Raw genomic sequence first — 15,765 nt, 5'->3', positions numbered from 1 at the left:
TGGAGACACGGTTTCACCATTCTGGCCCAGGCTGGTCTCGAACTCCTGACCTCAGGTGATCCATCCACCTCAGCCTCCTAAAGTGCTGAGATAACAGATGTCAGCCACCGCGCCCATCCCCTACCTATTTCTTTCTAGATTGTTGTGAAGCGAAACTTAGTTCCATCTACAAATACTTTAGTATGGGTCTTTAGTGTCTTGTCTCAAAACATGACCATGATACCATTAAGTTTTTAAATTGCTTAACATCAAATATCTCTGTCAGTGTTTGAATTTACCGAGTTATCTCAGAATCGGTTTTTACTGATATTTTTAAAAATTAAGATTCAGTTGAGGTCCGTTTACCACAAATGGTTGATAATGACTCTTGATTATTGATCTGTTTTTTTCCCCTTTACAGTTACGCGAGAATCAGGGGACAAATAGTTTACCCTGTAAATTTCCCCATAGTCTGAATTTTGTTGATGGAATCCCTGTGGCCTTTTATTATTTTCTGTTTTTCTTGGTCACCTGCATCTTCTATAAACACCTTGTGAGATCTAGAAGCTCGATAAGATTGAGGTATTATTTTTCTTGTTGTGGAATGGATAAGGAAAGCTACTTCTTAGGGGTTAATGTTGATCTCCATGAGGAGTGGCATATAATGTCTGTCTTATGATGTTAACCGCAATTGATTATCTTTTTTTTTGTTTGTTTCCTGAGGTGGAGTCTCGCTCTGTTGCCCAGGCTGAAGTGCAATGGCACAATCTCAGCTCACTGCAACCTCTGCCTCCCAGGTTCAAGCAGTTCTCCTGAGTAGCTAGGATTACAGGCGTGCACCACCATGCCCAGCTAATTTTTGTATTTTTAGTAGAGATGGACTTCACCATGTTGGCCAGGCTGCTCTCGAACTCCTGACCTTGTGATCCGCCTGCCTCAGCCTCCCAAGTAGCTGGGACTACAGGCGCCTGCCACCACACCGCACTAATTTTTTGTATTTTTAATAGAGATGGGGTTTCACCACGTTGGCCAGGCTGGTCATGAACTCGATGTCAGGCAATTCACCTGCCTTGGCCTCCCAAAGTGCTGGGATTACAGGAGTGAGCCATCTCACCCAGCCGATTATCATTGTCTTAATACAGGATTTTTTCAGGGTTACAAAATAATAATAATCTAATTAATTTTTTCATTTACTAGCTACAAAAGATCTATAAAGGGAAATTTGCCCTCACCAACTATTTTTTTTTAAGTTAGAAAACTCAGTTACATTTTGATCTTGTTTTGACTTTTTTTTAATGTCAGTACTATGTCATGCACTGTGCTAAAATAATTACAGTACAACCACATAACTCCTATTGTGTATGAAAAGAGCTATAATTCTTTACAGCAATAAGGTTTGGTTTCATTTGGTTTGAAAGTAATCTTCCTTAGAATCCCTTCAAGGTGCTTCCCGGCCAGCTGAGAGGAGGAGGAAATGAAGGGTCACCTGACACTGATACTCTAGTATACCTTCCCTCCTTCTGACAGAGCAGTATAAATTCCTTTTCCTCCCCTAACTAGGCCCTCTACTTACTCTGTACTAGTGGCTTGTGTGGACCACCCTCCCACCCAGCTCTCGTTTTGCTTTTAGTCCCATCATCTAGCATAACACTCTCCTTCCTCTCTGACTATTCCAACTCTGTCTTCTTTCTCTAGGTTATTCCATTTCTGCCTTAAGGCTTTTAGCATTTCTGTTGATGCTCTTCCAAATTGAAGAGCACAAACAGAGTCTTATACTGGTGGGGTGTTGTTGTTGTTGTTGTTGTTTTGAGACAGAGTCTCCCTCTGTCACCCAGGCTAGAGTGCAGTGACGTGATCTCGGCTCACAGTAACCTCTACCTCATGGGTTCAGGCAATTCTCCTGTCTCAGCCTCCCAAATAGCTGGGATTACAGGCGCCTGCCACCATGCTTGGCTAATATTTGTATTTTTAATAGAAATGGGGTTTCACCATATTGGTCAGGCTGGTCTTTAACTCCTGACTTGAGGTGATCCACCCGCCTCAGCTCCCAAAATGCTGAGCTTACAGATGTGGACCACCACGTCCAGCCAAGGCTTATACTCTTTAAGCTTTTGTCTTAATTTGTCGTTCAGTTGTAATTCTTTCACTTGTAATGCCTTTGCTTTTTGACTTTTCAATTAGTTACTCTCTGTGCTAGTGGAGCTCGGTTTGTATAGACTAGTACTTTGGATTATCCACACTTTAGACACATAATCTACTCTTGATACACGTGGGTTAGTTAACTACACTTCCTCACCTCACTTTTTTATTTTCAAAAATTTCAAACCTACAGTAAAGGTGAAGAAGAGGTATAATTATCACCTTTATATTATATTTACCCAGTTTTACTAGATAACATTTTGGCATATTTGCTTATCTTGTCATATGTATACTTGGTTTTTGGTTTATTTTAAATCGATAGTAAGTTGCAAACATGACGCTTTACCCCTTCATACTTCAACATGTATCTTAGATCATATATTACCCGGGCGCAGTGGCTCACGCCTGTAATCCCAGCACTTTGGGAGGCCGAGGTGGGCGGATCACATCGTCAGGAGATCGAGACCATCCTGGCCAACATGGTGAAACCTCATCTCTACTAAAAAATACAAAAAATTAGCTGGGCCTGGTGGTATGCGCCTGTAGTCCCAGCTACTTGGGAGGCTGAGGCAGGAGTTGCGCTTGAACCCGGGAGGTGGAGGTTACAATGAGCCGAGATCATGCCAGTGCACTTCAGTCTGGCAACAGAACGAGACTCTATCTCAAAAAAAAAAAAAAAAGATTGTATATCAGAATAAGGTGATTTTCCTACTTATGTATAATACAATTATATCCAAGTAGTATCAATTTTTATTCTCTAATATTGATCAGTATATATTCTGATTTCCCAAAAATGGTCTTTACAACTTATCTTTCTACCCCAATCTGATACTCATGAAGGAATCACAAGAATTCAGCTGTTACCTCTTATTTATTTATTTATTTATTTATTTATTTTTGAGGCAGAGTCTCACTCTGTCGCCCAGGCGGGAGTGCTGTGTTGTGATCTCAGCTCACTGCAACCTTCACCTCCCGGGTTCAAGCAATTCTCCAGCCTCAGCCTCCCGAGTAGCTGGGATTACAGGCACCGGCCACCATGCCCAGCTAATTTTTGTATTTTAATAGACACGGTGTTTCACCATGTTGGCCAGGCTGGTCTTGAACTCCTTACCTCAGGTGATCTGCCCACCTTGGATCCAAAGTGCTGGGATTGCAGACATGAGCCACTGCACCAGGCGTGGCTGTTACCTCTTTAGTCGCCTTTTATGTAAAATAATCTCCCTAACTTGTCACTTGTATCGCACTGAAATTTTTAGAGAGTCCAGGCCAGTTGTCTTGCACAATGTCTTTTTTTATTTGTGTGATTGTTTCCTCATGATTAGCTTCATGTTAAATGTTGAGGGAGTGTGGGCAATGAAACTACATAAGTGATGTTATGTGTTTCTCACTGTACTGTATTGGGAGGCATGTGTTATCCACTTAATTATTAAGTGATATTAATTTTGATTTCTTGGTGTCTTAACAGATCGCTCCATTATAAAGGGTACCTTTTCCCTTTTGAAATTAGTAAGTTGATTATACATTTGAAAGTTTGAGGAGTTGAGTATGGTTTCAAAGTAAATAGAATGGACTGGTACAATTTCCAATAATGAAACAAGCTGATTTTTAACAAATAATATATTTGATTTTAAACTTACTGTATATAAATTCTTGTCTAAAATATAAATAAGATGAGATTATTTGCTACTTAGAAGAGGTTTTACAAAAGTATCAAGACAGTTCTTCTGGCATACTTAAAAATGTTTGTCATTTCTTGCTTAGAACGAATACACTTAAATTCTCTACGTGCATTATTCTGTAAATACAAAATCAGGTATTATTGATAGTTTCCAGCAGTGCCTGGGTTTTAGCAGTATCAGTTCTCATTTTGTGATATGTAGTGATGGTGTGTTTTCTTAGATTATTCAAGAGATTAACTCTAGAACAAGTTAGACTTTTCTCTCTTCACTTGGGAAAAAAATAAATTTAAGAGTAACTAGATCTGATATTTTTACTATCTATAATCCAAAATTTAAGCAAAATGACATAAATAAAATAGTAATTGTAACATCCACATAAGAGTGAGATCCACCACCTCATCTTAATAGTATTTTTAATTGTATTCAAAATGGCATGCATGTGCCATATCACCTGAAGCGACCATCCTTCTTGGAGCCATACTACCCATCAGTTACACCACTGGTTTCATGGCAGTTCTTTGCCGCTAGAGTACTAGTTCTACTATGAGGCTCACTCTCTTACCCTACTACATTCTATAGGGAAAACACATTCATTTTTTTTCTCCTTTTCCATGTAGTTGAGGAATGAAATCTCAGTTTTATATACTGTTGTTTGTGGTCCTGTTGCCTTTTTTTCCCCTGAAAAATATAGTTGTACATATTGTTCTGTGAATGTCACATGTTACATGTTTTATTTCATTCATTTCTTAGGCTTTGGGGTGAGCCTGTTAATCTGCGTGAACAACACGATGCTTTAGAATTTTTTAATTCATTGGTGGATAGTTTAGATGAAGCTTTAAAAGCTTTAGGACATCCAGCTATGCTAAGTAAAGTCTTAGGAGGTTCCTTTGCTGATCAGAAGATCTGCCAAGGCTGCCCACATAGGTACGTACTATAATTACACATTGAAAGTATATGTTGTACCATGTATATACTAACAAAAATAAAATTTTTACTAGTACTTACATACAAAAGTGGAGTATGTCACTGATTATAAAATACCTGAAACTGAGTGATTTATATACTGTGCATACTACCTTACTGTTGTGGGGCTGTTTTTTGTTTTTGTCAAATAACTTTTAGTTCCTTCTACTCTACCTGATCTCTTAGCCATTTTATTATATTATACTCTTACAGTCCCTCCCTCCCTTCCTTCGCTTCCTTCGTTTTCTTCGCTTTTCTTTCCTTCTTGAGACAAGGTTTCTGTTTGTTGCCCACGCTGAAGTGCAGTGGCATGACGGCAACTCATAGTAACTTTGAACTCCTGGGCTCAAGCAATCCTACTGCCTCAGCCTCCCAAATAGCTGGGACTACAGGCATGTGCCACCACACCTGGCTAATTTTTAATTATTTTAGAGATGGGATCTTGCTATGTTGCCCAAGCTGGTCTCAAAACTCCTGACCTCAAAATCAGTCCTCACACCTCAGCTTCCCAAAGTGTTGAGATGACAGGCATGAGCCACCACGCCCAGCCTCCTCTTATGTTCTTTTACAGATGATTATTCCTCGGGAAATAAAATGGCATTTTGCCTATAGCTACAGGTGTTACTTATAAATTTACCCTTTATCTTAGAACTTGAGTGATGATAATAGTGTAAATACAGTAAGTTTAGAAGATGACAAAGCTGTGGTAGTATTTTCTATACAAATGAAATAATGACTTTTAAAATAGCATTGATTATTGTCCTTATCTTTACGGTATATTTGTATATGAAACATATCAGAGTTGACAAAACTTAATTGTAAAAAATTTTTTACAAGAAAAAGATTGACAAAACAAATTGTTTGACTTAAAAAGAAAATCGATTAAGGGCTTCTATTAGTTCATTACTGATACACACACATGCCTGTCATGGAAGTTTTACTTTGGGACTTGTCTTGTTATATTACAAATTAATGTTGATTTGCAATTGTTTTTCACCAAAATGTCACAGTAAGATAGTATTTTCTATGATCCAAACTGTATTAAATATAGTCATGGGTTGAGTATACATGTGGTTTGTTGGGAGTATTTTGTTTTTGATTACCAGGAAATGATTGTGGGAGAGATAATACTATATAAATGAGAAATTTCTATCTATCAAGTTATAGTCTTACCACTCATTCATAATTAGGGCATATACTTATTTACTTAGCCTAGGCAACTTTTAGTCCTTTCGAAAGGCCTTTTATATTAGGCGAACAATAAAACAAAATTTTAATCTCTTGGTTTGTTTGTTTGTTTGTGAGATGGAGTCTTACTCTTTTACCAGGCTGGAGTGCAGTGGCATGATCTCGGCTCATTGCAACCTCCACCTCCTGGGTTCAAGCGAACCTCCTGCCTCAGCCTCCCAAGTAGCTGGGACTACAGGCGCGTGCCACAAGGCCCAGCTAATTTTTTTATTTTTTAGTAGAGATGAGGTTTTACCATGTTGGCCAGGGTGGTCTCGATCTCTTGACCATGTGATCTGCCCACCTCAGCCTCCCAAAGTGCTGGGATTACAGGTGTGAGCCACCTCGCCCGGCCCTCTTGTTTTTAATTATTGATAAAAACAGCCAACTTTGAAGTCATTTGTTCCTGTCAGTCCTCCTTAGTTTTAGATAATTTTCTAAATTATTTGGAAATCACTGGTTTTTTTTGGCAAGTGAAATGTCAAAAGATTATGGTCTTGAAATCAGATTGCTAATACCTGATCAACAACTAAACTAGTCTTATTTTTTTAACTAGCTGGGCATGGTGGTGGATGCCTGTAGTCCTAGCTGCTTGGGAGGCTGAGGCAGGAGGATCGCTTGAGCCCAGGAGTTACAAGTTACAGTGATGCAAGTTACAGTGAACTATGATCATGCCACTGCATTCCAGCCTGGGTGACAGAGTGAGAACTCACCTTGTTAAAAACAAAAAAGAAAAAAACTCTACTTTGAGTGCCCATACAACCATTCTGTTTTTCACTTTCAGTACAGTATTCAATGAATTACATGAGATAATTGCATGAAGCTTTGTGTTGCAAGATTTTGCCCAACTATAGGCTAATATAAGTGTTCTGAACACATTTAGGCTAGGCTAGGCTAGGCTAAAGCTATGATGTTTGTTAAGTTAGGTGTGTTAAATGCATTTTCAGCTTACAGTATTTTCAACTTATGATGGCTTTATTGGGATGTAGCCATTTCATAAGCAAAGAGCATCTGTAGTTGCCGCAGAGACCATACACCTCACAAAACCTAAGATATGTACTATCTGGCCCTTTACAGAAAGATTTTGCTGCCCTCTAGTGTTAGAACACCTTCTTTTTATAGATGTTGAAGAATATCCTGCTTTTGAAGTGTAGTCTAACGTCTTTTTTTTTCTATGGGCTGTTCCTTGATTATATAGTAGCAATTTGCTTAATACCTGCTTTATATTCCATTCATACCATTCGTAAATGCCTTTTTGTACCTATCTTTTTTCCTGAGTTTAAAATTCCTTAAATGAGGGACCATCTTAAACATTGACTATCCCACAGTGCTTTTACACATGGAAGGCACTCTCAGTCTATCCATTGAATGAATTAATGGTTGATAATGTATTCCTTACTTCCCTTGTTTTTCATATATGCATGTGTCTCATCAGAAACCGGAAATTAATTGTTGATAATGTATTCCTTACTTGCCTTGTTTTGCATATATGCATGTGTCTCATCACTTTTCCGGTTTCTGATGAGACACATGCATATATGCAAAACTGGGATTGTAGCTCCTACTCAGATTGCTTATCTTCTACTCATTGCTGTGTTCAAACTTGTGCTTTACTAAGGTTTCCATTACAGCAAAGGAAGAACAGTTTAAAAATTTAGCTTTTTCATAATTGATCCTTTTCAGAATTTAATAAATTCATGCTTTGCCTTCGGCATGAATTACTATCTAAATAGATAACACTAGAAGCAGCATGGTATACCACAAAGAGATTAAGCTGTGAGCCCAGACAGATTCAACTTTAAAATACCGTTTCACTTAATGATCAGGTTAACTTTTTTATTGCTAACATTCTATGACTTATGGGTTTCATATTATAAAAATGGCAAATGTAGTTTTCATTACATCCATAACTAAATAAATGGTTAGAAAACTAAGGGATAAATTCTTTTTTTTATCGTTTTTAGGTACGAATGTGAAGAATCTTTTACGACTCTAAACGTAGACATTAGAAATCACCAAAATCTTCTTGATTCTTTGGAACAATACGTCAAAGGAGATTTACTAGAAGGTGCAAATGCATATCATTGTGAAAAATGCAATAAAAAGGTATGGGCTGTCCAGTTTTGTTTAATGTAATTTTAATTACATTTAATGGATTTAGAAGAAATTGGTTTTTTTGGTTCATCCTTAAAAGTCACCCTCTTTTTACTTTTTTCTGCCTTGGTATAGTGGTAGCAGAGAAGTAGTCAATGTGATAACTGATACATAGGTTTGGCAGGGAAGGAAAAACAGTAGTGCCAAAGGGGCTAGGTAAATAAGATAAAAATAGGTAAATAAGGGCCGGGCACAGTGACTCCTGCCTGTAATCCCAGCACTTTGGGAGGCCAAGGCAGGTGGATCACAAGGTCAGGAGTTTGAGACCAGCCTGACCAACATGGTGAAACCCCATCTCAAAAAAAAAAGGTAAATAAGAGTGAATAATTTTATTTTTTTATTTTAATTGTTTTTTATCTTTAGTAAATTTTTATTTTATTTTTTTATTTTATTTTTTATTGTATTTTAGGTTTTGGGGTACATGTGCAGAACATGCAAGATTGTTGCATAGGTACACACGTGGCAGTATGATTTGCTGCCTTCCTCCCCTTCACCTATATCTGGCATTTCTCCCCATGATATCTCTCCCCAACTCCCCACCCCCCGCTGTCCCCTCCCCTATTTCCCCCCAACAGACCCCAGTGTGTAGTGCTCCCCTCTCTGTGTCCATGTGTTCTCATTGTTCAACACCCGCCTATGAGTGAGAACATGCGGTGTTTGATTTTGTGTTCTTGTGTCAGTTTGCTGAGAATGATGGTTTCCAGGTTTATCCATGTCCCTACAAAGGACACGAACTCATCGTTTTTGATGGCTGCATAATATTCCATGGTGTCTATGTGCCACATTTTCCCTGTCCAGTCTATCATTGATGGACATTTAGGTTGGTTCCAGGTCTTTGCTATTGTAAACTGTGCTGCAGTGAACATTCGTGTGCATGTGTCCTTATAGTAGAACGATTTATAATCCTTTGGATATATACCCAGCAATGAGATTGCTGGGTCAAATGGAATTTCTATTTCTAGGTCCTTGAGGAATTGCCACATTGTCTTCCACAATGGTTGAACTAATTTACACTCCCACCAACAGTGTAAAAGTGTTCTATTTCTCCACATCCTCTCCAGCATCTGTTGTCTCCAGATTTTTTAATGATCGCCATTCTAACTGGCGTGAGATGGTATCTCAATGTAGTTTTGATTTGCATTTCTCTAATAACCAGTGATGATGAGCATTTTTTCATATGTTTGTTGGCCTCATGTATGTCTTCTTTTGTAAAGTGTGTGTTCATATCCTTTGCCCACTTTTGAATGGGCTTGTTTGTTTTTTTCTTGTAAATCTGCTTTAGTTCGTGGTAAATTCTGGATATCAGCCCTTTGTCAGATGAGTAAACTGCAAAAATTTTTTCCCATTCTGTTGGTTGCTGATTCACTCTAATGACTGTTTCTTTTGCCGTGCAGAAGCTGTGGAGTTTGATCAGGTCCCATTTGTCTATTTTGGCTTTTGTTGCCAATGCTTTTGGTGTTTTGGTCATGAAGTCCTTGCCTACGCCTATGTCCTGAATGGTTTCGCCTAGATTTTCTTCTAGGGTTTTTATGGTGTTAGGTCTTATGTTTAAGTCTTTAATCCATCTGGAGTTAATTTTAGTGTAAGGTGTCAGGAAGGGGTCCAGTTTCTGCTTTCTGCACATGGCTAGCCAGTTTTCCCAACACCATTTATTAAACAGAGACTCCTTTCCCCATTGCTTGTTTTTCTCAGGTTTGTCAAAGATTGGATGGTTGTAGATATGTTGTGTTGCCTTCGAGGCCTCTGTTCTGTTCCATTGATCTATATCTCTATTTTGGTACCAGTACCATGCTGTTTTGATTACTGAAGCCTTGTAGTATAGTTTGAAGTCCAGTAGTGTGATGCCTCCCGCTTTGTTCTTTTTGCTTAGAATTGACTTGGCTATGCGGGCTCTCTTTTGGTTCCATATGAAGTTTAAGTTGGTTTTTTCAAGTTCTGTGAAGAAGATCATTGGTAGCTTGATGGGGATAGCGTTGAATCTGTAAATTACTCTGGGGAGTATGGCCATTTTCACAATATTGATTCTTCCTAACCATGAACATGGAATGTTTCTCCATCTGTTTGTGTCCTCTCTTATTTCGTTGAGCAGTGGTTTGTAGTTCTCCTTGAAGAAGTCCTTTACATCCTTTGTTGTGTTTTTCAGCTCCATCAATTCATTTATATTCCTCTCTAAGTTGTCCATTCTCGTTAGCATTTCGTCAAATCTTTTTTCAAGGTTCTTGGTTTCTTTGCATTGGGTTAGAACATGTTCTTTTAGCTCACAGAAGTTTCTTATTACCCATCTTCTGAAGCCTGATTCTGTCATTTCATCACACTCATTCTCCATCCAGCCTTGTTCCCTTGCTGGTGAGGAGTTGTGATCCTTTGTAGGAGGAGAGGTGTTGTGGTTTCACGTGTTTTCATCCTTTTTGCACTGGTTTCTTCCCATCTCTGTGGATTTATCCACCTGTGGTCTTTGTAGTTGCTGACTTTCAGATTGGGTCTCTGAGTGGACGTCTAGTTTGCTGATGATGAAGTTATTTCTATTTCTTAGTTTTCCTTCTAACAGTCTGGCCCCTCTGCTGTAGGACTGCTGAGGTTCACTCCAGGCCCTGCTTGCCTGGGGTCACCTACAGCAGCTGCAGAACAATAAGGGTTGCTACCAGTTTCTTCTTCTGCTATCTTTGTCCCAGAAGGATGCCTGCCAAATGTCAGTCTGATGTCTCCTTTATGAGGTGAATCTTTGGATATACGGGAGTCAGGGAGCTGCTTGAGGAGACAGTCTGTCCTTTATAGGAGCTCAAATGCTGAGCTTTGAGTTCCGTTGTTCATTCAGAGCTGCTGGGCAAGTACGTTTAAGTCTGCTACAGCTGAACTCATACACCCCTTTTTTTTCCCCAGGTGCTCTGTCCCGGGGAGTTAGGGCTTTATTTAGGAATTTCTGTTGTGCTGCTGCCTTTTTTTCAGGGCTGCACTGCCCAGCAAGGAGGCAGCCTAGTCACTGTCTGCCTGCAGAGGCTTTGCTGAGCTGCTATGGGCTCCGCCCAGCTGCTCTGTGAACTTCCTTGCAGTCCTGTTTATATGGGTGTAGTTAGAACTGCCTCGGCAATGGTGGACTCTCTCTGTAATGGCAGGTTGCCTCGGCAACAGCGGGCTGCCTCAGCAAAGGCGGACTACCTCGGTAGTGGTGGAGTACCTCGGTAATCGCAGACGCCCCTCCCCCACAGAGCTGGACCGTCCTAGGTTCAGCTGTGCTTGCTGTGAAGCTGTCAACCCAGAGCGTTTCCAATTGCTGTTTTTTTGTGTGTGGGGGAGGGGGAGTGGGACCAGCTGAGCCAGATCACCTAGCTCCCTGCCTCAGAGCCTTTTTTTTTTTCTTTTAGTTGAATGGTCGACTCTCTCGCCTGCCGAAAAGGCGCCGGGATCTGTGTGCTTTCCCATGTGGCGACCCACTGAGCTGGCTGAAACAGTGGTGTTTTTTTTTTTTGCCCGGGAATCTCCTGGCCTGGCTCCCTGTTTCAGTCCCCTTTTTTAATCAGATGAATGGGCAACTGTGGCTTCCTGGATCTCCACTAGCCAGACCCAGACCAGTGTGTTTTGTAGGGAGAAGCACCGCGCCAGGGCGCCGGCAAAACAGCTGCACCAGCCAAAACAGCCACGTAGGCGACCCGTGGGGCTCCTCCGCCTGGGATTCTCCTGGTCTATGGGCAATAAAAATCCGTCTGGAAATGTGGCGTCCACTCACCCTCTGCGCTTTCACTGGGAGCTGCAATCCTGAGCTGCTCCTAAGTGGCCATCTTGGATCTTCCCCGAGTGAATAATTTTAAAAGTCATAAATAATGTGATAGCATATTCTCTTATATAAGTTACACAGACATTTTCCATCTCTACCAAGAAACACATTGCCATTGAACCCCTCAAAGATACAGAGCTGATAGAGGAAAACAGTTCTCCTGTCATGTCCAGGGTTACTTGTCAAGACCAAAATATTTGCTAAAACCATTAATTACTTTATTGAACCACATAAGATTTCTTTTAGTCAGGTGCCACATAAGATTTATTTTACCACCTATGTTATAAAACCATTTATTTTGGAAACTTATTAGCAATTCTTTGGGAGAGATGATTCATATGCATTATAATAATGAATAAGGTATATCTTGGGGGCTCCCAAACCCTTTCACCTTCAAGTCACTTGTGGTGTTTTGGCCTTATGCAGCCCACTTAGAGGAGCCTTAAAGTTTAAAGATTGAGACTGTGGGCTGTAAAGTGATACTGCCTGCCACCCGCAGCTCCTGAGACCTGAGGCAAGTTACTTGACCTCTCTGTGATTACTAATTTTCATCTTTAAGGTTCAGTAGTACACACTAGAGAAGGTTATAAGAATTAGTTATGTTTCTACTTGTGCAGCACTTAGTATATTATCTGACATCTTAATTTCCTAACAAATAACAGCTACTATTATTGTAGTTCTTTGGTTTGTGCATAGCAAACCACCTCCATGGGAACAACAGCATCAAACAGGTAATAATGGCTAGATAACAATGACGTGCAGAAACCAGTCAACAAATTTTCATTTGCGTATTATTAGTTTTAGTTAGCATTTAAATCAGGTGGTAGGATTATCTTGATTATGTTCATTGTCATTTATTTGTTTACACTTAAAAATTCAGTTAAGTCTTAAGAATTCAGCATCATTTAAAAGTTTGCTTGGTTTTTGTTTTTTTGTTTTGTTCTGTTTTTGTTTTTCCTGTGGATTATGATAGAACATTTGGTAACTTGCTGTTATTTATTTTAGGTTGATACTGTAAAGCGCTTGCTGATTAAAAAATTACCTCCTGTTCTTGCTATTCAACTAAAACGATTTGACTATGACTGGGAAAGAGAATGTGCAATCAAGTTCAATGATTATTTTGAATTTCCTCGAGAGCTGGACATGGAACCTTACACAGTTGCAGGTGTCGCAAAGCTGGAAGGAGATAATGTAAACCCAGAGAGTCAGTTGATACAACAGAGCGAGCAGTCTGAAAGTGAGACAGCAGGAAGCACAAAATACAGACTTGTGGGTGTGCTTGTACACAGTGGTCAAGCGAGTGGGGGGCATTATTATTCTTACATCATCCAAAGGAATGGTGGAGATGGTGAGAGAAATCGCTGGTATAAATTTGATGATGGTGATGTAACAGAATGTAAAATGGATGATGATGAGGAAATGAAAAACCAGTGTTTTGGTGGAGAGTACATGGGAGAAGTGTTTGATCACATGATGAAGCGTATGTCATACAGGCGCCAGAAAAGGTGGTGGAATGCTTATATACTTTTTTATGAACGAATGGACACAATAGACCAAGATGATGAGTTGATAAGATACATATCAGAGCTTGCTGTCACCACCAGACCTCATCAGATTATTATGCCATCAGCCATTGAGAGAAGTGTACGGAAACAGAATGTACAATTCATGCATAACCGAATGCAGTACAGTTTGGAGTATTTTCAGTTTATGAAAAAACTGCTTACATGTAATGGCGTTTACTTAAACCCTCCTCCCGGTAAGTATCAAGAGTTTAGCTTCTTAGTTAATAAAGAATAATTTCTAGTAGACATCAACATGTTTAAGTTCATAAAATTAATGTTTTCACTTTAAATGGGTCTAAATTAAAGTAGCCTGAGAAGGGTTCTTAACAAATTTAGGACTTCTCAAAATTAATGGAAATGCAGACTTGTTTGAAAATGGGGTTGGAAAATAAAAATTTGTTTTTATATCTGCATTTTATTTATAGGGCAAGATCACCTGTTACCTGAAGCAGAAGAAATCACTATGATCAGTATTCAACTTGCTGCTAGGTTCCTCTTTACTACAGGATTTCACACAAAGAAAGTAGTCCGTGGCTCTGCCAGTGATTGGTACATTGCTTTGGATTTTGATTTCTATTATACTAATACTTGGTTTGGTTCTTCAGTAGGCTGCTTTATTTTTTTCTAAACCATGAGAATCTTGTTTGAAGTTTGGAATACAGAATAAAAATAACTCTTGGCCACAATAGTGAGAAGAATCGTATTAAAATAGTCTAAAAATGGCCTTTTGTTATTCAGAAGCTGACTTCTGCTTCTATTACCTTGTATCATGTCTTTGACCTCTCTGTACCAAAGATTACAAGATGAGTCTGGGCACAGTGACCTGTAATCCCATCACTTTTCGAGGCCAGGGTGGGAGGATTGCTTCAGCTCAGCAGCTCAGCAAGACCAGCCTAGGCAACATAGTGAGAGCCCCATCTCTTCAAAGAAGATTTAAAAAATTACCCGAGTATGGTTGTGCACACATGTAATCCCAGCTACTTTGGAAGGCTAAGGTGGGAGGATCACTGGAGCCTGGGAGGTTGAGGCTGCAGTGAGCCATGACTGTGCCACTGCACTCCAGCTTGGGCAGCAGAGCAAGACTGTCTCAAACAAAACCAAAGATTACACGATGAAACTGAAAAGTGTAAGCTACTTATGAAATTTATTTATTCTTGGAACAAAAGTTCTAAAAAGAAAAAAAACTAAAAAAAAAAAAATGTATTAGGTTTTAGCTTACCTAGATTGAATTCTGATGCAGATTAAAATGGTAAAAATTGAAATGGTTTTCTTAAGTTTCTAATTGTGAAAGTATAGAGGCCATGATATGTCAAGATAAGGGAACGGGGTGGTATTTTGTTGTTGAACCTAGGAAAAGTTTGTTAATGGATTTTTAGAGGACAAGCTTTCACCTGTTTTGTAACTCTGAGAGAACAGAGCAAGTCATAGTATTTATCCATTGTTTTAATACTAGAAGCAACCTTTACTGGTTCTCTCCCCAGCAGTAAAGGAAGATCTTTGTCTTTTTTTTTGGTTCATAGAGATTCATCCTTTTACTATAGGAAACAAGTTATTTAATTAATAGTCATAGATTTTTTTTGTTTTATTTTAGGTATGATGCATTGTGTATTCTCCTCCGTCACAGCAAGAATGTACGTTTTTGGTTTGCTCATAATGTCCTTTTTAATGTTTCAAATCGCTTCTCCGAATACCTTCTGGAGTGCCCTAGTGCAGAAGTGAGGGGTGCATTTGCAAAACTTATAGTCTTTATTGCACATTTTTCCTTGCAAGATGGGCCATGTCCTTCACCTTTTGCATCTCCTGGACCTTCTAGTCAGGTAATCACACAGCTTTCTTTCTAAATGATTAAATGTTTACAAATAAATTGTGTCTCCTGGAAGTTAAAGTCACAAACATATCCATCTACTTGATATGTTTACCTACCTAACAAACACACGCTCAATCTGACGTCAGTAAGTTCCATTTAAAACTACTGCATAGCAATGAAGAGTAATTGTTGGCTCTTTAAAAACATAAGAGAATTTTCCCTCTTCAGTTACATACAGTAACTTAATTATAAATTTACTGTTAAGTAGATTTTTTTCTACTTTAAAGGTTTTTTTAATAGCCTTAGTTTTTTTTAAGAATTACAAATGTGAAGAATTTATAATGAAATCCACCTCTGATCTCCATTCCCTTTCCCAAGAAGCAAAAAAGTTTAGTTTGTGTGATCAGTCCTTCCATAAATGTATGCCTGTATCACCATATGTGCATATCCTTTTTATGCAAATAGAAGTATATGTATACC

At 39.0% G+C, this 15,765-nt stretch overlaps 1 protein-coding gene across 4 annotated transcripts in view; it reads left to right on the top strand.

The window, feature by feature from the left end:
- USP9X (ubiquitin specific peptidase 9 X-linked) overlaps window positions 1-15,765 on the top strand; it is a 156,184-nt gene that overhangs the window by 121,465 nt on the left and 18,954 nt on the right. For all 4 annotated transcript variants that reach the window (XM_064364411.1, XM_064364410.1, XM_064364413.1 and 1 more), the window contains exons 33-37: window positions 4,548-4,721; window positions 7,952-8,093; window positions 12,919-13,672; window positions 13,904-14,027; window positions 15,070-15,295. In XM_064364411.1, the coding sequence (XP_064220481.1) occupies window positions 4,548-4,721; window positions 7,952-8,093; window positions 12,919-13,672; window positions 13,904-14,027; window positions 15,070-15,295 (1,420 nt within the window). The remainder of the gene's footprint in view (window positions 1-4,547; window positions 4,722-7,951; window positions 8,094-12,918; window positions 13,673-13,903; window positions 14,028-15,069; window positions 15,296-15,765) is intronic.

This window comes from Aotus nancymaae, unplaced genomic scaffold, assembly GCF_030222135.1.
Source record: "Aotus nancymaae isolate 86718 unplaced genomic scaffold, 86718_ANA_hifiasm-v0.15.2.pri h1tg000058l, whole genome shotgun sequence".
Taxonomy (NCBI): Eukaryota; Metazoa; Chordata; class Mammalia; order Primates; family Aotidae; genus Aotus; species Aotus nancymaae.
The sequence above is the reverse complement of the archived record's forward strand: the minus strand, read 5'-3'. Positions and strand labels throughout refer to the sequence as shown.